The 27,825-nt window shown below is 44.3% G+C and overlaps 1 protein-coding gene across 2 annotated transcripts in view; it reads right to left on the bottom strand.

Moving 5' to 3' along the window:
- Positions 1-21,219: 21,219 nt before the first annotated feature.
- The window catches only part of LRP6 (LDL receptor related protein 6), a 107,576-nt gene continuing 100,970 nt past the window's right edge, over positions 21,220-27,825 (bottom strand). For both annotated transcript variants that reach the window (XM_066319434.1, XM_066319435.1), the window contains exons 20-23: positions 25,880-26,110; positions 24,949-25,085; positions 23,697-23,794; positions 21,220-21,568 (exon numbers count right to left, since the gene is read on the bottom strand). In XM_066319434.1, coding sequence (XP_066175531.1) covers positions 21,277-21,568; positions 23,697-23,794; positions 24,949-25,085; positions 25,880-26,110 — 758 coding nt within the window. In that variant the 3' untranslated portion in view covers positions 21,220-21,276. The remainder of the gene's footprint in view (positions 21,569-23,696; positions 23,795-24,948; positions 25,086-25,879; positions 26,111-27,825) is intronic.

Genomic DNA, 27,825 nt, shown 5'->3' with positions numbered 1-27,825 from the left:
GGTTAATGTTACATTTAGGCAATTACTGGGCATCCAGATTTGCTCTCTTCAAGGAATAAGGGCTGTTCAAAATGCCCAAATCAATTTCTGCAACAGCTATTGAATAAGACTCTGTGTGTGGGTTTTTTAACCATAAGATAAATTATAGCATGAAGTATCAATATTTAAAACAAGCAGACATCATCCTGTAATAAATATAATTTAAAATACAAAGTAATCTGTAATATGGTTATTGGCTAACTAAAAGTCTTACAAGTTCCAAATAGAAATCCAATAAGATTTGAGTGTCACCTTCTATTTAACCAAAGGAAATACCTGAAGCAAATAAATCCCCAGAAGCATTTAGATACAGTCAATCAGTGAAAGGCTGTTAGGGTGAAAGGTTCAACCAGATAAAGGTTTATTCCTTGTGCTGAAGGGAAAGTCTAAGTATACCATGTAATTGGTCAAATTTGGCCTTGAAAACAGAGGTCCGTGAAACACCAAGGATCAACATGGGGAATGGGAAGAAACTGCTCCCCAAAGAAGGACAAGCCAGAAGCTGAGGGCCAAGCACTGCACAAGCCTCCAGCCCTCTGGCACAGTCCCACCAGACCTGAACAGTGATCAGTAACAACCCTCAATTAGGTAGTGCAATGGACCAGATTCAGGGTCCATCCAGAAAGCTTGCAGAGGAGATAGGGCCAGAGGCAAGGTTACAGCACAGGCTCTAGGTCTTTCCAGGAGACAGGATGGCAGACAGGTACAGCTACAGCCCTCACCATTCCACTCAGTCACTCCTGAGAGAAATTGGGCTCTGCCTTTCCAGAACTTTGTGGGGAGCTGATAACAGTTCAGCCTCCTCTTCTCTAGACTGAGCTCATCTGTCTCTCTCAGCCTCCCTTGGTAAGACATGAGCTCTAGGCTCCTCACCATCTGCTGGAGAACCTTCTGCTGGACCCTCTTCAGGTTCTCCATGTCCTTCTGTGGACATTCTGTTCCAGATGTGGGCACAGCTGCACTGAGCAGGAGGTGAAAGGAGCTGAACATGGTCTGCTTGCAGTGAGAGCATCCTCACAGTCAACCAGGCATCCACCACAACACCAGGTCCTTTTTAGCAAAATTGCTGCTCAGCCAGTTGCTGATATATGGGGCAATTCTGCCCCAGTGTGGAGCTTCACATCAGCTCTTACTGCAGTCTTTTTTAGTTCTTGAGGGCTTTGAGGTCTTTCTGGATGGAGGCTCTGGCATTTGTCTCTGCCACTTTCCCTATGATGGTGTCACCTGCAGAGATGCTGAGGGTGCACTCTGTGCCCTCCTCCCCATTACTGCTGAAGGTGTTGAACAGTGTCAGTCGCAATATCGGCTCCTGAGCACCCCATTACAGCACATATCAGGTGAGGGGCTGCTGACCGCTGTCCTGTGAGTCTGCCAATTAAACAAGTTTTCCCAGCAGTCCTTTTGTTTCTTCCTCCTTTCCAAATGACAGTGCTATAAGAGATGCTACAGGGAAGCTTCACTGAAATATCTCCCCACCCCACTCCTCAACCAGGCATTTCCTTAATGCTCATTGCTGGTTTTATCTCAAACTGAGCTTTGGCTCTTTTGGGACGAGCCCAAAAAGTTGTTACTTATTTTTGTAATAACTTCTCTTTTGTCAGAGCATGAAATGCATCTTGTAAAATTTCCTGTCCTCCTGTACAAGGGGATGATGCATCCTTGAGTTCTCCAGAACTCCTCTATAAAATGAGCCAGATCTCCTGAGCATCTTTCTGTTTCATGGCTGACTCCAGAGGTTCTGCCCCGAGATTCCCTGAGGGAGGAAAAACCCACTCTACACTCACAAGCATCCAAAGTGCTACTCACCTCCCCAGAGGTCCTCCTGCTCCTGGGCAGAGGGCACAACAGGCAGCTGAGACTGGTCCTGCCTTGAATCATCACAACACATTCCCTTACAGCCCTCAGGAGATTACAGCTCTGGCTCTAGGACAAAACAAAGAAGTGAGTTAGGTCCCATCTAGAATTTTACTGCCTCACTCTCATTGGCAGTGGATCTTTGGGTAGTGCTAGAGATGGTTTTTCAGAAGGGGAAGAATGAAACTCGCAATGAATTTTGCAAGGAGAAAGGGATGAGAAATGGAATGGTTCATGAATGTTCAGGGTGCTTATATGGAGTTTGTGAGGGGAAAATCAATTTTTATTTGTCAAATTGCTGGCCACTTTATCTCCTAAAGTGGTAAAAGATGCTATTTGTCACACAGCCCTTGAGCTGTGATTGGGGCTGGCAGGGACCCCTCAAGGTCCTTCATACCATCCTTCCTTCTGTCACAAATGGGCTGAATCTATCTTGTTACTGAAAACAAGTTTACAAGGCAGAACCTCCAGGGCACGAGGGCAAATGCTGTCATTAGAAAACCATCACTGTCAGTCTTCCTGGCATGGAAATGTCTCTTGACAGAGGAAAGCAGCACTGGAAGTGAGCTTGGATGCGGGAAATGAGGTGTTCCCCCTCCTGAGATGAAGAAATGTAGTAGATGATCTAACTCAGGCTGCAGTGACCAAGAGCTATTAACAAACTGCTCTTTTCTCCCTGCTGTGATACACGTGCAAAATTGAATCTGTTCCCAGCTCCAGAATGGGGAGGTTGATCTTTAAAAACAAGAGGCTCAGTGACTGTGCGGAAGGGGGCCCTGTGTCTTTAAAGCCAGGCAAGAAGGAAGCTACAGGTCATTACTTTATTTTTAAAGCCATTATTATTTTCTGGATTCTTTAGAAGCATAGAGATGTTTGAAGGGCCTATTCAGCCTTCAGCAAATAAAATGCTCTTTTCTTTGCCACTGACTGTAAGATTTTCAGGAAAGGACAAGCATCCTCCCATGTGTGTGGATGACATTCAGCACATGATAAACATAACCTGAATATAAATGATTGGTATAAACTGGAAAACTGGTAATAGCCTGAGTTGGTTAATAGTGTTGTTCTTACTAACACATGCTAGACACAGAAAAGCAATGCTTATTTAAAAGCTGGATTTTTTAAAATAAATAAAGAGTCCATTATAAAGCTAATCTCAGGCAGCTTTCAGAAAATATCTTAAACATTTTCAGCACCTCTATTCAGTGAATAGAACTTATTGCATATGTCTTTTTTTAACCATGTCTTAAGAAAAGAAAACAATAGCCCTCCAAAACTGTACAACCCTGCCAGAAACGGTGGCACCTGAAAATCCTGGGAGCTGTCAGATACATAACAACAACAACAAAAAAATCTATCTTACATATAGATGCGTAGATTTCTGTTAAAATAACTTGAAAGTCACTTTGAAATTCAGGTAATTCTCACCACATCTGTCAAGAGATTTCAGCACGGAAGTTGACTCACACCTGATATTCTATTAATTAAATCAAATAGAAAGTACCATTCCTAATAACTAATTAGGACCCCAATTTCCGTTTTCAATTGTGTGGGCCCTCCTGACTGCCCGCCGCCTTTCGGTGCCTCGGTGTCCCCTGGAGCTCAGTGAGTGTTTCACGCATTTAAACACAGCTCTGGCAGGCGGCCTCTTGCCAGGCAGAGCCCCCACAGCCTCTCCCGGTTCTCCAGCGGGGCCGCCAGCTCGTCCCGGGCTGCGTGTGCCCGGTTCATGGCTGAGGGAGGGCGGCTCTCCCGGGCCCCGCAGCCGCTTCACCCACCGGGTGTCGCTGCCCGACGCCTTTTCCCGGCCGGGCTGCGGCTGGGGCCGGGTCGGGGCACAGCCCCACAGCAGGCCCACAGCAGGCCCACAACAGCCCCACAGGCCCACAACAGCCCCACAACAGCCCCACAGCCCCACAACAGCCCCACAGACCCACAGCAGGCCCGCAGGCCCACAACAGCCCCACCGGCCCACAACAGCCCCACAGGCCCACAACAGGCCCACAACAGCCCCACAGACCCACAACAGCCCCACAGACCCACAGCAGGCCCGCAGGCCCACAACAGCCCCACCGGCCCACAACAGCCCCACAGGCCCACAACAGGCCCACAACAGCCCCACAGCCCCACAACAGCCCCACAACAGCCCCACAGCCCCACAACAGCCCCACAGACCCACAGCAGGCCCGCAGGCCCACAACAGCCCCACAGACCCACAGCAGGCCCGCAGGCCCACAACAGCCCCACAACAGGCCCGCAGGCCCACAACAGCCCCACAGGCCCACAGCCCCGGACAGCGCTGCGGGCCGGGCCGGCCGAAGCCGCCGCTCCAAAGCCCCTTCTCCCCCCGCCCTTGCTGAGCAGGGGGACGCCCGTGGGGAGCTGCTCTGCGGAGCAGGAGGTGCCGGCATGTGTTGGCAGGTGATGCGCGGAGGCACCGCTGACCCGCCAGCGCCCAGCTTAGGAAGGCCTTGGAAACCCCGGCAGTGCTGTTGCTGGTGAGGAAAAACCCTAACCCAAGCCTTTCCGTCTCTCAAAAGAAGTTCTTTCCCCCTTTGATTTATTTTTCCCTCCTGGAAACAAATATTTCGTCTCAACAGAGCTCACAGTCTCTTCCCATTTTTAAGGGAAATCGTACGATATCAGCTCAATACACATCATAAAAATCAGCATAGAGAACTTAGTTTTAGTCTTAGTGTGAGAAACTTCATGAAGAGACTGAGAAGCCAAAGAAAAACCAAATGTGAACATCCTAGAAATTGGGAATTCTACTGCCATTATTCAGAATGTTTGCTCTTCTATCCTCTTTCAGGAAATGCAATTGAAATAAATTTTCCTTGTGAGACAAAGCAGTGGGACTAAAATAGATAAGCACAGTGAAGCAAAAAATAATTAAAGCACATAAAAAATTATATTGTATTGTCTCTATCAGAGTTTTCCCTTTACATCTCTCTTGCCTACTCTGGGACAGTTTCCAGTTCTGTTTGTTTGAAAAAGCTACTGCCAAAATGAAAGAAGGAGTCAGATCACACCTTCCCTTGCACCCACATCCCTTTCACCCAGGCTGGCTGAAACACCTTTAGAAATATCTCTTTTCTTACATTGTTCTTATATTATTCTATAATGGACGAAGTGAGGTCCTTCTAAGCAGAGGTTTTAGGAACCTCGAGCTCCAGCCAAGGAAGAAAGATGGCTACAGCTTTTCCTGTGTGCAGCCAGGGCTGGAAATTTGCAGCCATGGACTGCCACACTATTCCCTAAATACCACCAGGGACTTAAAAGAATTGAGGTGCTTTGTTTTGATTTTCAGTTTAAAATTATGGCCAGGATGTCATTCTCAAGGATATAATCTGAGGTGGAAAGTGGTAGAAAATCATGGAAGTAGCAGGCTGGGTCAGTGTTGGAGGAGAACGTTGCTCCATGGGTAGTGATGCTGCCTCAATCAAATCAAATCAAATCAAAAAATCAAATGGAAGGGGTTTTTTTTGCCAGTATATTTCAAAAGTTTTGCAGGGCTATAAATACAGCTGTGGTTATAAGGTCAACACAAATGCCAAGTGGAAAATGGCCAATTTTTCTCCTTTTTTGTCATGATAGGACACACAAGGCAATAATTTCTATGGGAACAAGGTAGATACAATGGGGCAGAGTTGACATTAGTTTGGTTTTGCTCAGTCTTCCCTCTTTCTGACTGCTTCTTTAAAATTCAAAAGGTCACCTTTAAATCTATGGTTGTTTAGTTCTTTTTTTCCTGTTCCCTTCAGGCTGCCCTTCCCTTTACTGGGCCTCAAATACCACTTCCCTTTCCCTCCACCCCCTGCCCTCCTTTTAGTGTTGGAGCAAATATATTCTGCATCAGGATATGGGGTATGTTTGAAAAGAAAACGAAAATTGAAGTTTTTGCAGTCCAGGGCTTGACAGATCATTAATAATCCTTAATATGCAAGCTTTCCATCTGCTATTCTTGCTCTGAGGTCAGCTGGTCCAAGGAAAGCAGGAAGGAAATAGGAAGCTTCAGTGAACATGGACAAAAAGCCTTCTATAAGCCTGCAATGTATATGTGAACTCCAAGCTGCTATTCCCTGGAAAATCCAAAGTTCACTCTGCTTGTATTTCTCTTCCTACTAGTAAATTCCTCTGTTGGAAGGAAAGGCAGCAGGATGAGCTTATCTATGCAACAGCCTCAGATGAAGGTGCAGCCTCAAGTGCTTTTGTTCTCCTCCCAGTCAGAAATCTCTCTGCATCTCCTAAAACTATTTCTCTGCCACCGATAAATGTGAGTGTTCCCCCATTCAGCTGTTTCATATGCACCAGGCCCTGCGAGCAATTTCGTGTACAAGCTTATTTTGGAAATGGAGGATCACCAGTGTGGTAAAAATCCATCTTAAATGGATTTAAAGGTAACCAAATCATAATTTTGGTCCACGAGCTACAAGAGCATCACTGTCTCATTTTACTGATCTTACCTAATTAATGCTTAAACATGAGTTTGGGAAAAAAATGCCATGCCATATGAAAAAATACAGATTAATTTATGGCTGGTTGTAACGGAAGAGTCTCAGTGTAAGCACTGCATTGGGAAGTACCATTCCTAAACCACATCTGTAAGCAGACTGGCTTGTTTGAATGTTCTTCTCATAAGGAAGTACAATAGGCATTGAATTTTATTGCAAGTGCAGTGCCCTTCTTCATGAAAGCTTATGAACACGTTTTGATGAAAGACTGAAAATGTGAAATAAAAGTGAACTTCTGTGTTCTTAAGGGAAGTGCTGTGCTTGCAATGCTGGCTCTGGCAGGACGAGTCTAGCCACTGGAAGAGGAAAAGAAAGAATGGAATCAGCAGGAGCCCAGGTGCAATAGCTATAGAAGGTAATAAACCCCCCTTTTCTTGTCTCAACTCAAGACAAGAGTGAAACTTGCACGTGCATAATGCACTTTATGAAACATTCTTCTGCACAATGTTTGTCTATAATCCAGCAAAAGATTCTCTGGATCTTAGTTGTGTATGGATTAAGTGGCTATATTTATCATCATTAATTTAGATATCAAACAATGTCCTTTCAGGTGTCAAATATTTTGTGGTATCAAAAAGGGGAGGAACTGCTCTTGGATTTTAGAGCTCTAATCCAACCAAGTGAATGATGGGTGTGATCCAGCAGGCGACAGGTTGCCCTAAAACTGTCAGCAGGCAGATCTGGTATTCTCTTTTTGCAGCTGTATCACAATGCATCTGCTGTAGCAGGTAGAGAGGTCCTGCTGGGTGAGTTTGTGAGCAAAACCAGCTTCCTACACCATCTATACATGTTAAAACAGTTAATTTCTCTTGCACAGAGAGCGCCTCTCTGGTCAGATTTTATGGGAAGGACTGGCTGTGTTCCTTCATGAACCCTGGTGATCAGTGATGGTTTTGCTTCTCTCCATGAGAACTGTCAGTGAGTCAGGGTCATCCAAGAGGAAAGGATCCAGCTGGAAGAACTGGGAGAGGAATCTGGGCTTCTTCTTCCCCTGACACAAAAAGAGTCTCTCCACTACCATGTACCCCAATCTGCTCCTCTGTACGTGAGAGCAGAGCTGAAGGGAAAGACCTGCACCCAGGATGGGTCTGTTTGCATGGTCAGGGTGAGAAGGAAGTGCTCCTCTTCCAGCATCTTGGAGCAGACAACGGAGTTAATAAATGGACCCAGGAGCTGGTGAAGGAGGGCACAAAAGGTCTCTTCTCAGCCCCAGCCTTACTCGTGTGCTGTCTCAGGTATGGTTCTGACTCTTGATGCCAATGAATTTATTTGAGGAACCAAGGGACATTTCTGTATGAACTGCCCTTGTCCCTGTAAGGGACTTTAACTTGCCAGAAATAAACTGGGAGCATTACACAGCTGGCACAAACAGGTCCAGGAGATTCCTAGAAAACCTGCATGGCAACTTTATGGAAGAGGGACCAACTTGGAAAGATGTCCTTGATCTGCTGCTTGCCAACAGAGAGGGTCTCGTGGGCAAATTGGGCGTTGGAGCTGTCTTGGCCACAGTGACCAGGGAGCCACCAAGTTTAAAATCTCTGTTGACGGGAGGAAAGGTGCCAGCAAAACCTCAGCCCTGGACATGAGGAGAGCAGACTTTGGGCTGCACTGGGAATCAGTGAGTAAAATCCCCTGGGAAAGTGTTTGTGCGGGTGCTGGGGTCCGTCAGTGCGGGACACTTGTTAAACATCACCTCCTGTGGGCACAGGAAAAGGCAATTCCAAAATGTCAGGAGTCAGGCAGGCAAGACAACAGGCCACCTTGTCTAAGCCGGGATCCTCCTTTGGAGGTAAGGCAAACAAAGGAAGGTGTGTGCCCAGTGGAAGCAAGGTCAGGTGATGTGAGAGGAACACAGAGATGCTGCTTGTCACTTTAGAGAGAAAATCCATGCAGCCAAAGCTCAATTTCCTTTTATGACAAGGTAACATAGTTGGCTTGACCAAGGGAATGTGATAGTTTTGGACTTCAGAATAGCTTTCAATACTGCCTCTCCCACCATTCTTCTGGACAATCTGTCCAGCTTCCAGCTGGATAAACACATCATGGGTGGGTGAGGAACTGGGTCATGGGTCAGGCACAAAGGGTGGCAGTGACTGGGGTGACATCAGGCTGGCACCAGTCACTGGCAGGGTTCTGCAGGGCTCCATCCTCAGCCCTCTGCTCTTCACCTTCCTCATTGATGACTTGGATGCAGGACTGGAAGGGAGACCAAATAAGTTTGCAGATGATACAAAATTGCAAAGAGCTGTTGACTCCCTTGAGGACAGAGAGACCCCACAGAGATCTGGATAAAACAGAGATGGGCAATCACCAACCACGTGAAGTTTAACAAAGGAGTTCAGAGTGACTAGCTATGCCTTTATTTTACATAAATCTTTCACAAAATATCTTTGTGTTGTGTTGTAGGACCCTCTAATCCCACCCCACCTAACTGAGGTGTTCCTGCAAAAGTTTTATTGTCAATAAAGGGGTTTATTGTTAATACAAGAAGTGCCACTTCTTGGGATTTTTCTCATCTATCCACCCAGATCAGCATCAGTACTTGTTATATCAGCAAGTTATGTTTAAAACCTGCTGATTGCACTGTGTGTTGGGATGGCAACAACAGCGTTTAGCCCTGTGCAGGTGATGGAGGGATTTATTTTAAAAGGGTGCTGGATGTGTCCTGCAGTTGATTTTTGCTGTGTTAAAGGAAGCCAGCCCACTGGGGCAGCCTGTGCTCCCCGCAGAGCAGGACCTGTGTCCCTCTGCTCCCTGGAGCAGCTACAGCATCAGTTGAGAAGCTCCCACTGTCCATGTGCACACATGTTGCACAAAGGAGCTCTGTCCCAGCTCATGGCCACAGCATTCCTTGCTCCACCGAGCAAGCAGGAGGCAGAAACAGGAGAAAACAGCCTTCAGTCAAACCCAAACATTTACTTACCTGTTGCTCACCTTTGCTTCAGCTCTCAGGATATGACGGTAAATCCAGTACTTCTCCAAAACCAGGCTCATGAGTCATAGAAGGCATCCTTGGCTCTTATGGCATCACACGGTGTTCCCCTTCTTAGTCTGCCCACGGGTGAGCAGAATGCTGCTGCCAACACACACGTGGGAGTGAGGAGAGCGGCAGAGGCAGGCAGGAGGTGAATTGCAGTGAGGCACAGAGGGGAACAGCTCCATTCCCCTGTGCTCAGGCACTTGTCTGAAGGTGGATTTACTGCCTGTGACTTGTCTGCTCCACGGGCTCAAAATCTGGAACAAGTTCAGGGTTAAAAGTTCACAGCTGGGGCGTTGCAGAGCGAGTGAAGGGTGAGAACCAGGCACAAACCATTAGAGCTGAAGCTGTGCTCCGTTATCTGAACCTGGGGTACTCTTGCCAGGGGTGGTGCAAACTCCAGCAGCGAGTCAGGAATTCTGATGCTGTTACACGATATCCCACACAGCAGGTTGTGGGGTGGGCTTAGGAGACATTCTGGGCTTGGCGCTACTGTGATTCTTCCTAGTCAGCCCTCAGAGAAGGCTTCTCCTGTGTCCCATGTCTTGCTCCACTGGGTACCTGCTGCAGTCAAAGCAGAAAACCTTACTGTACAAAATGCAGAGATGATGCATTTTCCTGCCTGGGGAGGTGGAAGTGATGGATTCCAAAGATTTCTTGCTGGAGTCAGCAGCTTTACTGACTGATGTTATCTCTGTGCTGACTTTTAAGCTAGTCTGCCCCTCATCTTTCCACCCCAGATCCATGCCAAACACTGCTCTTTCCTCTTGGGGGAAGCTCAGATGCTTCCCCGCCAAAGCTGGCATGCTGAAAAGAGAAACCAACCAAATTCATCCCTGGTTCCTGGAGGGAGATAATATTTAGAAGTCTGAAACCTAAAATGGAACTTTCTGTCTGCCACTGCAGTGGTCCTGCCTTAAATATTAATTACACACAGTGCTGCAGTGGAATCTTTGGATTATGCTTATGATATCTTCCCTAGAGATCTGAACCTGGATTTTTCTTGAATGCAAGCTAGCTGTTCTTAACCTTGCTGATGTAATACCACCTCTTGGAGAATTCCACCAGTATTATCCTCCCTGCTCCCCCAAGCTGAAATGATCTATGCAGGGAAGCATCTGCTGGGTTGGTCCTGTTTTCTCCCCAGGCAAGAGGACAGCCTGCACCATGGAGCAAATCACAGCTTGGACTAAGCCCTCTGCCCATGTCTGTGGCAGAAATGCAGGCAAGTGTGGACTATTTTTGTCAGTCAAGGCCTGAAGGAAGTACTTGGTGCTGCCAGCAGTGCCTAAGCATTCAATGTAGGTGCCTGTAATGAAATTAAAAATTTTAGTAGATGAAGGTTCTAGGACCAGTCAGAGGTAGGGGCATGAGCTTTCTCTCTCATTTTTACTGTTTACATTGAAATAACTGCTGCTGGCTATCAGACAAAACAATAAATCCAAGCAGCTTTTCTATCTCAGGTTCTTTCCAAAGCATTATAATTTGGAAGACTACTGACTACCAGGTACAGAACAGAATTCTGTCTTCCTTCAAACCAAAATGACAGTGCAAGAGAGTCCAGAACGCAGACTTTCCCAAACACTTCAAGAGAAACATACCAAAAACTTTTGCACTCCAGGGATACAGGAAAAGCACCTGCACACTCTGTGTTTAAAGCAGCTATGTGTCTGGCTACAGCTGGCTTGGGATTGGTTCTGCTGGTTTTTTCCTTTTTTTTAATCAGATTGGTATGAGTTTGGGTATTGGGCAAGGTGCCTTCCTGCACGCACCTGGCCTACAAAGACCTTCTGTGGGGCAGGGATTGCTTCAGACATTTCCACCATGCTGAGCAGCAGAGAAAAGGAGGGTGCCCTCGAGACTGAGCAGCTCTGGCAGAGCCGTGCAGGGCTGTTGAGGGCAGCTGTGTCCTGTGCCTTGCCTGGACAACCCCAGCATCCAAAAGCCCCAAGAGAGCACCTCAGTCTCTCCCAGGGAAACACTGAAAGAGGAACCCTTCCCTCAAGTGGTGTTCTGAGGTTTTCAGAATTGTTGTGCAGGCTGGGTGTCATGTTTGCCTTCTGTGTTTTATCATTTCAGATAAACGCAGGTCACTTGGTTACCTTCACTCCAGAAGTGGGAAAGCGAAGGCAGTTTACGGAAAGCTGAGCTCTCCCATGCCTCTCTTTCCAGGAGCCTGGAGACTCAGCAAAATGCTTCTCTTTAAAGATGATTACAACAAATACACACAGCACAGCCATGCTGTGTGCGTGCTGGGTGATTTCTGTGTGCCTTTTCCCCTGGCAGTCCCCCCACAGGGACAGCCCAGCTCCAGAAGGGAATGTTCACCACCACCTCTGCACGCCCTGTTCCACACCCCTGCAGCCACTGCTGCCTCCTGGTTTGCACCATCTGTACCCCAGTTTGGGAGAGCGGGGCTCCATTTGTTACACTTCCATGTGGCCAGCCAAGGTTCTTTGTGAACCCTCCCAGTTCACAAACCCAAGGGTTGCTGAACACCAGAGGTCCTGTGCTGGCTTAAGTGATGCTGACCTGAGCACACAAAGTCCTAAATTTAGTTGTGAAAGGACACAAGATGAAAACTCCAAACGTTGAAGGTTTAACAACCTCAACTAGAAGCCTGAAACCCAGACTGGATATCTAACAGACTACAGGTTATATCCTAGGTCCTGCCTGAGAATGGGTTTCTGACCCCAGGGACTTGCAGGTGCTCTGTTGTGCCTTAGCGTGAAGCAGTGTGTCAAAGTTCTAGCAAGGGCACAGTTCAGGCCTGAGGCCACCCCTCTGCTCTCAATTAAGGCAAGTAGGAAAGACAATATCCCATTTTTGAGTGGTAGGGCCTGTCATGTTAGACACAGTGTCTGCATTCAATTTAAGAACACAAATTAGACCTTATTGCCAGAAGAAAAACCAAAATGAGGGCCAGTTTGATGGACCAAAATAAAATGTGAGACAGGAAAGATTTATCAGCCCCACAAAAATGTTTGGAATATACACTGGAAAGAAACTTCAAGAAATCCATGGAAATGCTCTGAACAGGGTGTGACTCAAAATCACTTTGAAGGCTAAATTTTCTTTTTACTTTCTGCCTTTGGAAAAGGTTTTAAGATTCCAAAAGTGTATTTTGCTCTAAATGTGAGGGCTTGGGGTAACTTTCCCCTCAACACCCCAGCACCTTGTGTTTTGTTCCTCAGCTTTGGGGAAAGGAAATGGGTTGAGGCTGCCACCTCCTCTCCTGCTTGGACAGGGCACAAGATAAAGCACAGGAAAATGCAGACCTGTGTGGAATCACTCACCAGGGCCTCTCACACAAGGAAAAGGAGCAGGAAACCTGCAGAACATCCTAATTGCCAGCATTAAATACCAGGGGTTTTCAAAAGAAAGGGTTGGAAGGGATCATACCCTTTTACCTACAGGTAGTGGCTCAAGCAAAGCAAGGATGAGACTGGAAACAACCCTGGGAACAAATTTGGGGTTAATACTATGCATGTGAGTGCGAAGTTTATTCATGAGGATTCAGTAGGGACATTATCAAGCATCTCAGCCTTAAAGTAAGTCGGCTAATTACCTTCTGGCCTCAGGGTCCCTTTTCTAGCAGCCCAAGGATGGGTGAAGATTGGTGCTCTCACAGCTATCACAGAGATGAGTATTTTGCTGTAGCTGTTCCCAAGAAGGACGGATGTCGGCTTCTTGTGCACATTCTGAAATGAAAATCTATGTAAAACAAAAAATCCACTGTGTTTTTTTCCTGAAAAAGTTGCAATGAAAGCAGTGGAGATGGCTGTAATCACAAATAAGGCATTGAGCTCTTCCAGGCATATATATATAAAAAATATATAAAATACACTGAAAGCTCACAAAGAAGTAAAAGATATATCAGATCACTGAACTTATTCTGTCTGGAAGGAACCAAAGTAGAGATCATTAACTATAAAACTACCACAGGAGCAATAGAGAAGGAACATAAGGAAAATTCAGAGGAACATTCTTTTCGTGATGCTGCATGTGAAATTCAGTTCCTTCAAAGGACTTTTAGACTTACAAGTAACAAAGTACCTTTGGACTTAGAGGAGGGATCTTCACATTTAATATAATCTTTGCTTGCAGTGCTTTTTGCTTTTCACCAGCTCTTCCATGTCACAAAATAACACAGGAACAGGACTGGAAGGGGATCATTTCAAATATGAAGCGGTCTCACACAACTGTGCAATAGTGAAGATCATCTGCCAAAAAACAAAACCAAAAAAAGCTTGCCCTATATCCTTTTCTCTGAAACAATCTTTTTAGTGACTTACAGCTGGCTTCCAGCACAAGCTGGAGACTAAATCCACCAAGAAATCACCAAGTACCTGCTGACAGCAACTGCACTTAATTGTGCACAATGACAAGTGCCAGCTCTATTGAGAAAAGATGTTGGAGAATCCCACAGTAAATGATGGATCTGAATTGCCAAGCCCTTCCAGCTCTACAGGTGCTTTGCCCATTGTCTTTTATGCTCATGGAAAGACAGAAGTTTTATTACCAACATAAAATTAACTCAAAGAAATTGACAATTGGGACATGATGGTTAAATCTCTTGTCCTTTTGGTCCTCATTCTGGAGCCATCCAAAGCTGAAGGAAAATACAAACATTAAATGAGAAGAGAATAAAATACCCACGTGGTCAAAGGAGCCAAGTATCCTAAACAAAACTCCCATCTCTCCCTTCCCCACCTGTTCCCACATGCCTTGTGCTGACAGAGACCTGCAACACTTCCTTACCTGCTGCCATTTGCCAAAATCTGTCCTTGCAATTCCAGCTTTATGACAAGCCTGTGCTTCTGTCTAACTTTTTACTTCTAAGCATTTTGTGGATCTTTTTCAGAGTCAGAGTGATGCCAGTGGAGATAATTGGTAACTCTTCCCTGCTTTTTTCAAAATTTGAGGGAATGTGTCTTTCCTATTTCACTACTCAAGTTGCAACATAGAGTGGAGTGGACCTGTGGCCATACACTGGAAGGTAAGAGAGAGGAAGTGAATTTCTTCAGGTACATCAACCTTCCTTATTAGTGCTGCTGGTGGAACAGTTTTTTGTTAGAGGCATCTGAAACCGGGTTTTCTTCCATCAAATAACGAATTCCTCACAGTTGTGCTTCAGAACATCAGCCCACATTAGGCCATCTGCAGAGCAATACTGCAGCCACAGGGTTTCTCAACATGTTTGCAGGATGGAAAGAATACAGTGGTATTTAGGGAGGAATCACTCTGTCTACAGCAAACAGAGCATTCCCAAACCCCCACAAAGTTAGGAAAAATACACCAATGGATTTATATTTTTAAAGCATCTATTGGCTCATGAGCTGTTTAAATCAAAAGTTAACTCTTCCAAACTCACTGTCCACAGTGGGTGTCATGTTCTGGTAATTTATTCTTTGACTTTTCAGCACAGGATGTGTTTGCCTAAAATCTGTATCAGTATCAGTATGGCTCCCCTGCTGCTCACTCTGCACCTGAAGCAGAATCAGTGTGCCAGCAGCATTCCCACAAGTGTGATTCCACAGCAAGGTCTCTGCTAAGGAAGGAGCCACAAAAGCTCATGGAATGCCCTCAGAGGCCAAGGTCTGGGGTTCAGTAGAGAGACAGGGGAGGTGCAAGGCAGGAAAGAGGCTGTACACAGGTGCAGCTCACAGGGGAATTTTGGGAGAAGGAAGGGCTTTGCTGAGGTGTCTCAGATAATTCCTGATTCCATCTCCTCTTCCAGCTTTCCTGCTCCCATCTGGCTGGCCCCAAGCACTGGCAGCTGGTCACTCTTGCTGGCACGACAGCCCCTCACCACTGAAAACCAGTCCAGGCTGGGCCTGAGAGGGACTGTCCCCACTGGAAAGCCCTCAAGCCTCTGCAGTAAGCACAGCACCCTGGCTGAGAGGGAACTGGAGGTATTTTTACACAGCTCTGTGAGACTGAAAAATGCAGACCCTGACTTACTGACGTGGGAAGTGACATGTGGCTTGTCCATGCTTCCATGCAGAAAAATTGGAGCTGCAGAAGTCTTAGTACAGCCAGATACACACTAATGGATTTGCATCCATGTGGTTTTTTCCAAGACCAGTGGATGCAAGTGGAGTGGGGAATTCCTGTGCTGAGCTTATAAATTCAGAACTGGTTCCTGTCCAATTGTTACAGCAACAGGATGAGGGGTTGGGGGAATTTCTTTTCCATTTTGAAGTTAAACGCTTCTCTCTTGGCGAACATTTCAGTAGAGATTTCAAGAATCAGCAGTGTCCAAAACAGTCACCTGGCACCTGATGAATATTCATTTGGTAAAATAATCCGGTTGGTGTGATCCTGTACACTGACCTAACAGATCAGTAATTGAGACTTCAAGCTTTAAAATACTGTCAGCACTGCAAATCCATGTGGCTGCAGAGCCTTCTACAGCGTTAGGAAACTCAGCCCATTCTGACTTTTACTGAGAGCAAAGATGCACATTGTACCTTTAATTACCTGTCCTCCAGATGCTGAAATAAACTGAAACATACTTCTCCTTTTTCACTCTTAGTTTTATTATAAAAATCAACATTTCATTTGTTACAACTCAGTTTATAGTAATAATTGGAAAGGATTTTTGTACAAGGTTTATATACACAAAGTACAAGTAAAGCACTTTATTTTACAAAAAAAAAAAAAAAAAGTTAGTGAATGAGTGGATAGGGCTGGCCAAATGTTGGCCATTATAATATAAATACATCCTTGCAAAGCACCATCGTACCGAAGTTGATGAACAAGAGACACCAGCTGGCTTTAAGACAATGACAAACAGTGATTAAAGCTTACAAAAAAGAGCAAACAAAACAAACCAAAAACAAAACGAAGAGTTAAAATCTGAAAGCAGCACCAGATCCTTCACTTGCAAACAAGGTTAGTTCAGCTTAAGCGTGGTGGTATCCTCTTTACAAAATAAAAAAAAAAACCCACTTCCCTTTTCCAGCTGACTCTTCCCTGCATGGCTTAAGGCTACAGCCATTTTAATCAGGACTTCAGAGCTGCTCCTGGTTCATTTAAAGAGGGGAACACGGAGTTTGTAACCACCCTGCCCTTTACTAGGACGATCCTGAATAAAACACAGACACTTTACTTACCCTGCCCTGCACAGTTCTGGTGTGAATCATCCACTCCCTATAAACGCCACAAGTCCCTTCCCTTTTTAAAGATGGAAAAGAAAGAAAATTTTGGACCACTGTTGTATTTTGACTTCTTTTAGAAAGTAATTGACTGTTTTGTAGCCTTTTTCAAGCTATTAGTTCATTCCTAACTCATTGGCAAAGTTTATCTGTCACCTGACATTAAATTAAAGATTAATTTTCAAGTCATACCGACACCCAAATGCAATTTAAAAAATCTCATTGTCAAGAAAGCAATTTCTGAATTGCAAGGCTCCAATTATTTTTGCACTCAATGAGCCAGTTATTTTTCTGCTATTGCAATAGCAATGCAGAGCTGGAGACCACAACACCATCCAGGCCCATTAGTGTAATAAACAGAAATTACAGGGATTTTCCACATGCACCTTCCCTGCAGCACCTGCCATGTCAAGCAGTTTGGGTGCAATTTTCTTCATAATTACACTAGGGCTGCAGCAGACTGCTTTTCATGTCCCTACAAAACACAGAGGAGCTTTACTCATCTGCAAAATGGACTGTAAAAGTAAGGGAACAGTATAAAAAATGTGCTTCCTCTCCTGCCTGGCCTGACAGAACATTAAATGTTCAGGTGTTCTGCTGTCTGTTGTGCAACCTGGGCAAAAGGAGCCCAGGGTAGGTGAGACACAGCAGGATAACACTCAGCATTAGCACTCTTGGAGTCAGGGAGGCTGAATCTCTGCACAAAATGATCAGCTTTGGGTAAGTGCCCATTACCAAAGGTTTGGGTACCTGCACAGACACTTGTACATGCAAACAGGGAGGGAAATGCTGTGACAGAAATCCAGAATTTACAATGCAGAAAGTTTCAACTCACAGCAAAATGTGTCCTTTGATATCAAATGTCTCACTTAAGTATTTTGCATTACTGTAAATTTCATTTAAGGTCCGTGCACAGGTTGCATGAATTTATATTCACAGAAACCATTCTTTATTTCAAATGCAAATGCAAATGCCATGTGTGTGTTCTATTTATTGCATCCAAGTTATTTCCTAATAAATGTCTTGATATCCAAAAGGGGAAATAAGGAGTGCCCCTTAGGAAGCTATGAACTGCATCCAGCATGACATGCCAGGTATAACTTTACAAGGCAGACTTAGGTGTCATTAACGCTGCCATTTAAACATGCAAAGTCAATTTTTAAACCAATTAGGCTGTTCTGTCGTGTTTTGTTTTTTTAAGTGCCACAGACTATTTCTTTCCAGACTGGGCATGGCAACTATTCCCATCACCAGACAGCCAGCTAAGAACACTGCCCAGGTTCCTCACTACAGAGAGGAAGAAGTACACAAGGGTCCCTGTGTTAATGCCCTACTGTACCTGATGACGTAGGACAAGGACTTTCATGCTTAACTTGAAGGACAAGGAGCAATTTTCACTGCCATCAGTGAGATCCCTTCCATGATAATGCTACAAACCCACTTCAGCAATCTCCTGAATGGGCATGCCTGTGTTATCTACAGTCCCAACACCACAGTAAATTGGAGAAGCAGGGGAAAAGATGATCCTCACTGAGGGAAAGAGAAAATATGAATTACAACTGGCTCAGTGGCAAAGGGGAACAAAGAGAAAATGTTCAGTCTCAGCATTTATCCATTGGGAATGTGTCAGGTGTGGGTACTGATTGCATCAATGCCTTTGTAATTTGGAGATCCGCCTGAGAGGAGCTTCACAGGTCAGTACTTCTTTCAAAACTTTACTCCAGATTTACTGAGAAAATACATGCATTTGCAAAATCAAATCATAGCTTCTTGCTCAGACAAGGAACAGCCTGTTCTCTATGCTGGGCATTTTCAGTGCAAAAGCCCAGCCTGTCCACTTCCCCTCATGAACCTCCTGGAGGCAGATCACTCAAAATATTTGATGCACAAATTGAAACACCTGTATTAAAAAGACTTGATCACATCCTACATGGAATTCTATGTCCACCCCACTGACTTCAGTTGAGTTATGTGGATGTAAACCAGCACAGGAGGCAGCACAATCCATACGCAGAGAATGTCTGTCTCCCAAGCAAATCCTTGTTATAATTAGCACACAAATTTACCTGCAGGTAGCTCCCTCCAAGGGGATGCCTCAGCGAGGCAGTCCAGCTGCACCAGAAAGAGGATACCACTCCTTAAGCTCAACCATCCTAGAGTTTTTCCAAAAGAAATTGGCACACTGAGAAAAGCATTTTGCAAGAAGACCAAGAGACCATTGCCATTGCAGTACAAGCACTTGGACCGAGATACAACAACACAATATTCTTCTGAGTTCATTAGTGCAAGTTTCCACATGTGAACCCACACGGAATGCTGCACATGAAAAATGTAAACAACAGAGAAATTCTAATTCTCATCGGTGTGCCAGCCTCAGCCCCCACCCCGACACACCTGCCCTCCCCCCTTCATATATATGGTTTTGAGTTCCCTTATAGTTCACAACACCCTCCCCCACATCCATCCTGCTGGACAACACAAGGAAGCTTCTCCACCAGCAAGGCAGAGCCAGAAGAACAGCTACCACAATTCCTAGAAACCTAGAATGAAGCTGGGCAAAAAAACCCTTAGTACGCCATCTTCAGAGATCAACAGCAATAGCCTGGAGATCACCAAGGCTTTTTGAAGTTTCCTCAGGTATTCTGGACTAGTAGGAAAGACCATGTATTACAGATGGAATCCCAATGACACCGTTTTCCTTGGAGCTGAAACCAAATGAGGATGCAGTACTCCAGATGAGTGGCAGCTAGCAAGAATAACTTGTCACTAATTTTGTCAACAGCAACAATTGCAAGCCCATGCCGTATTTTCAGATAAGTTCTCCTTAAGTTGAAACTGGCTGGGAAAGAATCAACAGAGAACAATAAAATCCAAAAGGTGCCTCTGGAAAGTTGCTATCCCCATTCCATACCCAAAGGTGAGGAGGCAGGAGCTCCCCAGGACCTTTGTTTTGAGAGAGAAGACTCAGAGGGCCAGTCTGTGAAGGCACTGAGCACCTTCAGTGGATGTGATGTCAAAAGAAGGTGCAAATGCACAATGCTATCTAAGACCAGGTATACTGTGAGCTCTGCTGCAACAAAACAAATTCAAAGCACTGCACTGGAGTCCAAGAGAAGTTAACAAGATCCTAGGTTGCCCCTTAAGCTACACAAATAATGTTTTCACTTGATTAAATAATCTTCCTGTCAAAATCACCATGGTGAGGCTGACAGGAGAAGGGGCTAAATATGACAATATAAAAAAACAGAGATGTGAATATAAAACGGTTTGGTTAAGAATATCCTAAAATTTGACATTCACAGCGGTTAATACTTAAGTATTAAACTCACACCATGCAAAAGAGGAGGTATGTCAAAATCATACTGAGAAAAACTGGCTTTACCTAACACAAAGAGAACACGAGCAGTTAATACAGCAGAGGAACCCCTTCCAATGATCAAAACATCTTTTTTTTATGGACAGTTGTTCCACTGAAAGTTAAATGCTTCCTTGCTAGGAAAAACTAATATATATATTTATATATATGATTTGTATACTGTGATATCAATATACACTGAAAGTACTGCAAGGATATATTATTCATTTACAGTAAAACTAACAATTCATGGTTAAATTTATAGTTTATAAATATGCTGTCTATATTATATGTGGTATAAAAATATTTGACATTTTGTGGGCACTAGGTCAAAATAAGATCATCTTTTTTAAGGGACTAAAAATCATTCAGGTATATGCATATTACCCTTGTCAATGATGTGAGAATCGTACTGACCTGGTACAAAACAGAGACCTACCATGCTGGCAAACTGAGGAGGGTAATGTATAGCATGATAATCACTGCGTGACAAGGCTAATTAGGAGAAAACCCGGCATTTACAGCAGCCCAGTTCTAGCCGTACTTTAAATAGGAATATCATGAATTTAAGTGGCATGGGCAGGTAGAAAAGATGAAGAAAAGACAAGAAAACCTAATGGGGATTAAAAAACAAACTTTAAAATACACCCAACCAAAAAATAACTGAAATTCCAGAAGCAGGGAGAGAGTTCTAAATGCTCTCATTTGTTAAATGCATTAAGGAAAACCAGAGGTGTATTCATTTAAAAAAGTGTGCAACTGATTTTCTGGATTCACTGCTATGATTGCTGTATTCCTGTAGAAAACAAAGCCCTTTGTGTAAGGTTAATATCTGTCCTGACTGCATTTTCAAGTTTAACTTTAGTTGCTGGCCCTCTGCAGTTAACATAGAGGTTATTTGGCTACTTCCAAGTATCTATGGTATGCTGCTCTGAGACGGACTTATTTATTATTAATTACTTTAAACATTTTTGGTATTGACAAAACCCACATATCACCTCGCTGGACAAATAACATATCCCAGTCCTTCCATTTCCTTATGTGCTCAGTCACTTCACTGGATTAAGGCATGTTTTTGTGTTCCATTTGCAAAAATAAAAACTTTTTGTACAAACGTCTGGGTTCTTTTATACAAAAATTTTTCTTCTTATGGCACAAAGCAGCAGCTGCTGTTTAAGAAAATATATAAATATCCTTTTTTTTTGTTCGTTTTTGTTTTTAAATTCTTCTGTACAAATATCTTCAAGCGTTCCTCCGCCCCACATTGAACTGTACACTGTCCTCCCCCATCCTCGGCTCCCTCCGACCCCCCGTCCCCAGCAGACCCTTTTTGTATTTACAGCGCGGAGCGGCGGGCGCGGGGCGGGGGGCTGCCCCTCAGGACGAGTCGGTGCAGGGGGACGGCGGCGGCGGGTACAGGTGGTGCGAGTAGCTGCGCTCGGTGTAGGGGGACGGCGGGCAGCTCTCGCAGTTCTCCTCGGCCGACAGGTACTGGCTGCGCGGCGTGGGCGGCGGCGGCACCGGCTCCGAGTCGTAGTTGAGGTCGCTGGTGTAGCCCTTGGCGGCGGCCGCGGGCAGCCGCCGGCTCGGGCCGTAGTCGCTGTCGCACACGTCCGTGCTGCAGGGCGTCGTGGGCGGCGCGAAGTGCCGGTAGCTGTAGGGCCGGTAGCTGTAGCGGGGAGACGGACAAGGGGAAAGGCTCATTTTTCTCCCTTTTTTCCAGAGGGACAAGCCAAGGTGGAAACAGAAAGCAGGGCAACCTCTGCATCTCCTCCCAAAACTTCCATGCAGAAGTGCTACAGCACTGGGTGCACCACAGCAACAGGTGAAAGGGATGCTAATTTCTTTATTAATTACCTAACTTGTAAAACAAATTAATTTTAGCTCTAAGCAACCCGTCACGTAAATTTCTGATGTGCTGCTTTGCTGCTTTACTCGTAGAAAATTCATTTTGTGCTCGAAACTGCTGGAATTGGAGAGTGTGCCACGTTTGGTGTAAGTATTGTATTATCAAGTTCGGGTTACATTAATCCATAATGTTGAGGGTGCCCCATCCTTGGAAGTGCTCCAGGCCAGCCTGGACAGGGCATAGAGTAACCTGATCTAGTGGAGGATGTCCCTGCCCATGGCAGAGGGTGGAACTAAAGGATGGGCTGAAGTTCCTGCCTACCCACAGCAGCATTCTGTGATTCCAACCTCACTGCAGATTTGCTAACTGCCTCCCAGTCTCCAGATGTTTCCAGTGACCCTGGCACTGCCTGCTCAGAGAGCACCTGTAAGAGCTTTTGTTGTGCCACAGAAAGGAGCATTGGCTGAGTCACACAACAGGCTCCCTAAGGACTTAATTGAGGTAGAAAAAGTTGCTCCTAAGACGGTGGGGCAGGAAGGGCACGGGTGTGCATGTGCCTGTGTAATAGCTGTGTTGCAATTATGGAGAAGGTAATTCTGTTTCCATTATGCAATTTCTGGATACCAACTTCCAAGGCCAGACAGGAGGACTGAAAACGACCTAGCACACTCATAGCACTCAGGAGAAGCATTCCTTAGAGAAGTGACTGGGATGAAATTCTCAAAGGCTGCTACCACAAAACAGCCTTTAAAATGACCCCAAGATAGTTTCAAGGAAACAAATTAGAAAGGGAAATGCACGGTAACTACAAACCCCAGCATCACAGTCAGTGGCTGGAGACACAAGGGGATGTAGCTCCTCTACAGTCAAGTCAGAATATTAGGAAAGAAGTAAGATCAGAAGCAGCAAGACCAGTGTTTAATTTTGGGTGAAGGAGCATTTGGAAAATATTGAACCCTATGCTACATCCCTAATATCATTTACAATATAAGTCACATCTGCTAACCAGTGGATGACCCATGCTGAATTCATGACTGAATTCGGGTTTCTTTCATTAGAAAATTACATAATTTTAAAAGATTTTTCATATGGCTGCAAGGGATCATTATGAACATCTGGTCTGACCTTCTGCACAACAGAGGCCATATTTTCTGCTAATGGAGAAGAGATGTCTGTTCAGCCCCAGAGACCTCATTATCTGAAGCCCCCAAAGGCTCTGTGTTAGGGAGGCACAGCTTTCTGACAAATACAGCACTCTCTTCTCACTGACCACATCTACTGGTGATTTGGGAGGGGAACCTTTACACCCTTGGGTAGCAGGGGTCTGTTCCTCTATTTTTGGTAACTTGTTATAAAATCATAACTAACTCCAGGATTCTTACAGAGAAGGTAAGAAGAATACATTCAGAGATAAAATGCATGTCCATAAATACTAGTCAAGAGAAAATAACGCAAAAGGTTAGCAATCTTTTCCAGATATTAACCCTTAATGTGTCAAACTAGAAATTCTGAGCTTAATCTAGACAACAATATTACTTCTGACTTATTAGCCTTTATATTCCCAACTTTTCCTCCACAGGGTATTTGCTTATAATTTCTGATAATTATATAACAAATTATTTATGGCAGAAGCCTAAAAGAAGGCAGGGCTCACCCCAGGGTAAGTTTTCTTGGCTCAAAACACTCATGGTACTGCGTTTCTTTTGGCATGAGTGCTGTCATTCCCCCTAAGGAATACACATACTTAGTGTATGATTTTCCTCAAACAGTGCTGCACTCTACACAGGCAGCAGTGACATGATACACGTGAGCCCACTTAAGCACCAGTTTAATGCTTGCAGAATTAGGGCCTTTGATTGTAATTCTTACAGAGCAGAGGCTGCTTTTATTCTGCGTTTTCTACACCAACTGCTTTGATCCTCACAGAAGCTACTGTAATAGTAATTACCTGTAGGATCTATGAGTGGATGGGCTGTTTGAAGAATAACCAAATTCCATGGTATAGTGTGAACGTTCAGTAGCTGGTGATGGTGGTGGGTTCAAAATCTAAGGAGTAAGAAAGGAAAAAATCTACTTTTAAAAAGGAAAGATACAAAGGAAACTCAAGAAAATACCACTTTTTAAGTTTTTAGTAGTGTCTAACAGGAACCTTAAGTAAAGAACTGCATACATAGCCCTCCCAACAAACAGGAATTTTTCCCTGTTTATTCCCCAGCTCTTAAGCAGACCCTGGAAATGCCATTTTTTGCCATTCCTATTGGCTACTACTAAGCTCATCTCAAAAATCGCTGACTGCTGTGGCTATTTTGACACAGCCAGTGCTGAAAAGTCAAGTTGCAGCCAGCTGTTCAATTCTAGATTGTCACTAGGGATACCACTGCCCTAGGCAGACTGGCAGATCTCTGCTTCTGCAAGCTGCAGTCCCTAAGTACTGTGCTTATAGCACTTGCAGCATGCTGGCCAAGGCAAGCATTCCTTCCCTATGCAGGCATGTTCTTACTCCATGTATTTGGATTAATTTAAAGCCGACATAAAGTTGATTCTCAGAACTAAAAACAGACAGTTGAAAATTCCAGCCTTCACTCACCAAGCATGGGACTCTAACACTGGACAGTGGCTTGGTGAGCTCCACAAAAATATGCAAACCACAGATATAGAAGTGAAGAGACAGGGAGCCCTCTAGGGCTGGCACCAACTGTTACACAGCAGTTAGTGCAGCACACCACCCATTTGTGATGGAGGGATGTTATGGAGCTGCAAAACACTTGTTTACTTATTTACCTGTCACTTGTAAGACACATGACACAAAGCTTCATTTTAATTCCTTGAAAGGTCTGTACAGAATCAGCCTTAGTTTTACCTTCAGAGGCACATGGCAGCATGTAATAATGAAAGGAGATCTCTCTGCCAGAGCTGCTCAACATCTACAGGGATTTTTTTCATCTCCCCTGACATTCAATCTAATGTATCTTTTTTCCTGGCACTAGGCTTTCTCACGACTTTTTTCAATTAAGTGAAAATTTCTAGACCATTTCAGAAAAAGACAATCCCCTTTCAAAATCCCTTACTCCACATCCAAACAAGTTTATTAGGCTAGAATTCTAAATCAAAACATTAACCTGTCAATTAATTAACCTGCAGAAAGACACTGTCACTTCCCTGGAAGTTATTAAATGTTTATGAATAACAGAATGACTTACTGGAGGAAAGTAAGTGCCTTTGGTACTTGAAGAACTACTGGAGGAGGCTCCTGTAACATGGGCCCTGTCATAGGGTGGGCCACTGCTCCCTCCCATAATGCTGAGGGAGCTGATGACAGATTTACCTCGAGACATACCTGAAGAACAGAGATGTATGTCAGTGTTCAAGTCTTCCTCCATTCACAGACAAAAGGAAGCTTAAAAAAATAATCTGGAGGACAACAGTAATATAAGCGCAACTTGCATACCCAGAATTAATTATCTTGGTATTAAAAACAAGTTATGTTCTGAGCGGAGCCTGCTGGATCTAACAGCCACAAGTTACTGTACATATTCGATCAATATATATAGAAGCAATGCATATAGATGAAGTGCAATGTTGTGGTTAAGTTCTACTTTTTGAACAGCAGCAGCATCATGTGCTTGGACTGGTGTTGGAAAATTCATCATAAAGTTACTGCTGGTCATTACAGACTTGACAAGAAGTCTCACAAGCATACCAACTTAGTCTACAAACCTACCAAGAATGATTACATAATGCTCAAAGTCCCACGAATATAACTCTGTGTAACTTTACCCTGTACTGTTGTGAAACTTTGCTGGTGCTACAATAGCCCAAAAAGAGGATTCTTTAGTTAGCAAAAGAAGAAAATGCACAGTGTGTGCATTTATTTGAGCTTAGGCTCTGCTAAGTACCTAAATGCTCGTGAACAGCATGGATAAAATAGCAGTTCACTATTGTAAAGAAGGATGGCAACAAGCCTTGGCAGTCCTGGCTCGCCACAGCATCCAAGAACTGCATCTGGAGCAGACAATTCCTGTACACAGATGCACAGTATCCTCAAGTATACAGCTGTTTATTCACAAATAATGGAGTGGAGTGCCAAAGACAAGGATTTTAGTTACTTACCAAGATTTTTACTTTACTTACCAGGGAGAGACCCTGACAGGGAGCTTGGGTGAGGCACGTAGCCCAGAGGTACCGAGGCTGGCCCGTGCACCACGTAGTCATTGGTCATGGTTTCCCCATCCCCCTTCATGCGTGGGCACAGCACCCTCTGGCAGATGAAGTACATTGCTCCCACCACAAAGACTGTAAGGATCACACCAATGATGGAGCCTATGGTGTTGTTGGGCTGTGGTGCAGGTTCCTCTGTTGTGTCTAAGAGGGAAAAGGAAAATCAGATCATGTAAATTTAGGCCAACATCAGTTTTCTTGCACGTTGCCACTTTCCTCCTCTTCTGTAGGCAGACAATCAACTTTCAAATTAATATGTGGGAGTAAGAAACAGACCCTAGGACAGGTCTGTTCAAAGATTCTGAGCATTCATAAGGGCTACCTGCCGCCTCCAAGAAGACCTCCAAACATGCCATGAGGTTTTTTGGATAACAAATAACAGGGAATGAGCAGTACATGCATGTGCAGGGGGGAGTGCTGAACCAGGCCCTGCTCTTTTTTCAGGCTGACAACTTGATGAACAAGACCTGCAGCCACATCTCCAGGTGACACTGTGCAGGGACTCCTCTTGTGCTTTTCTTGTCATTGAAGATGACAACAATTGCTTTTCATGTCACACCTCAGTTATCCCTCAGTGTAACAGACTGGCACTCTCTTTTCTCAGCAGTGTAACAATCTGTTACAGAGCATCACCTTGACTGTTCAGCAGTGATGTATTTTGAGTTTACTGCTCTTTATTAAACTACCTAAACTATTCCACATCTGACCCACCCTGATGGTTACAGATACAGCTGAGCATCAGCCTGAGAGCTGCCCCCTTATGAGGAATCTGTACCCAAAACAATTATTTAACAGTCAAAATGAGAAGACCAGTTCTAAGCAATGACATTTCTGGGAGTAGTAACTGACAACCCCCTGCCTGTGCTCATGAATTTGACAAGAAAGGCAGACTTTAAAGTATTTTCCTGTTCTAGTCAGTGTTTTACATCTTATGCATTACTGAAAGTTTTTCCCTCAACACATCTTCTTCTCCCTGAACACCAAACCCACACTTGAACCAGCTTGTCACATTCTACAGAGATAAGTAAACAGACTTCTGATCATAGTGAAAGAGGGGTGGTGACAACTGCCATCTTATTCTGGGTGGGCCAATTTTCCATCCTCTGTTACAAAACTGGAGAACATATGAACTCTAATAAAGGGAACTACACAAGCCTGTGATAATGTCACTAGTAACTTGGTAGCATGACAGAATATCTCTTAATACTCCTTCATAAGATCAAGGGTCCAACTCTGGCTTTGTATTTGCAAATTATCTGTGTGTCAGCTGTGATATATGGATCTTTAACACAAGCTGAGATGTCTCTATTTACAATTTCTTTTAAAGCACCAACAGTGAAAGTGAACTTTTGAGTTGAAATTTTAAAGGCAGTGGTTTTCTTGTAGAGCTCTGGAGATTTCAAGGTAGGCGATATCACATGTTACAAATCAGAAATCAAGCTCATAATTACATCCTTTCAAGATTTAAAAAAATTTAAATAAATAAAAAGATTTTTTAGAAGGTTTACTCTATAAACAGAGTGCTCCTCTGATTCTAAAAGCACCTGCTATTAATTCTCTGGATGAGAAAACCATGAAGCAGAGAAGTTATATATGAATGCCTCATGCCAATAGATATTTTTTTAACATTGCAACAATTCAGCATATTAACATTACAGTAAACAAACCTTTTCCTTCTTTCAAAATTTTTAAAAGGTAAGAAGAAAAATAACTGGCATTCTCTGCCTCAGAAACTACTTGTTCAGAATACTAATTTTTTTTGTTCTTCCTATTCCATCACATTGTGCATTTATTGCATGACAGCAGTTATGAAGAAAAGCACTAATTCTGGGAACAACTAATTCAGTCTGCTTGGCAGA

This window comes from Sylvia atricapilla, chromosome 5 (assembly GCF_009819655.1).
Source record: "Sylvia atricapilla isolate bSylAtr1 chromosome 5, bSylAtr1.pri, whole genome shotgun sequence".
Taxonomy (NCBI): Eukaryota; Metazoa; Chordata; class Aves; order Passeriformes; family Sylviidae; genus Sylvia; species Sylvia atricapilla.
The sequence above is the reverse complement of the archived record's forward strand: the minus strand, read 5'-3'. Positions and strand labels throughout refer to the sequence as shown.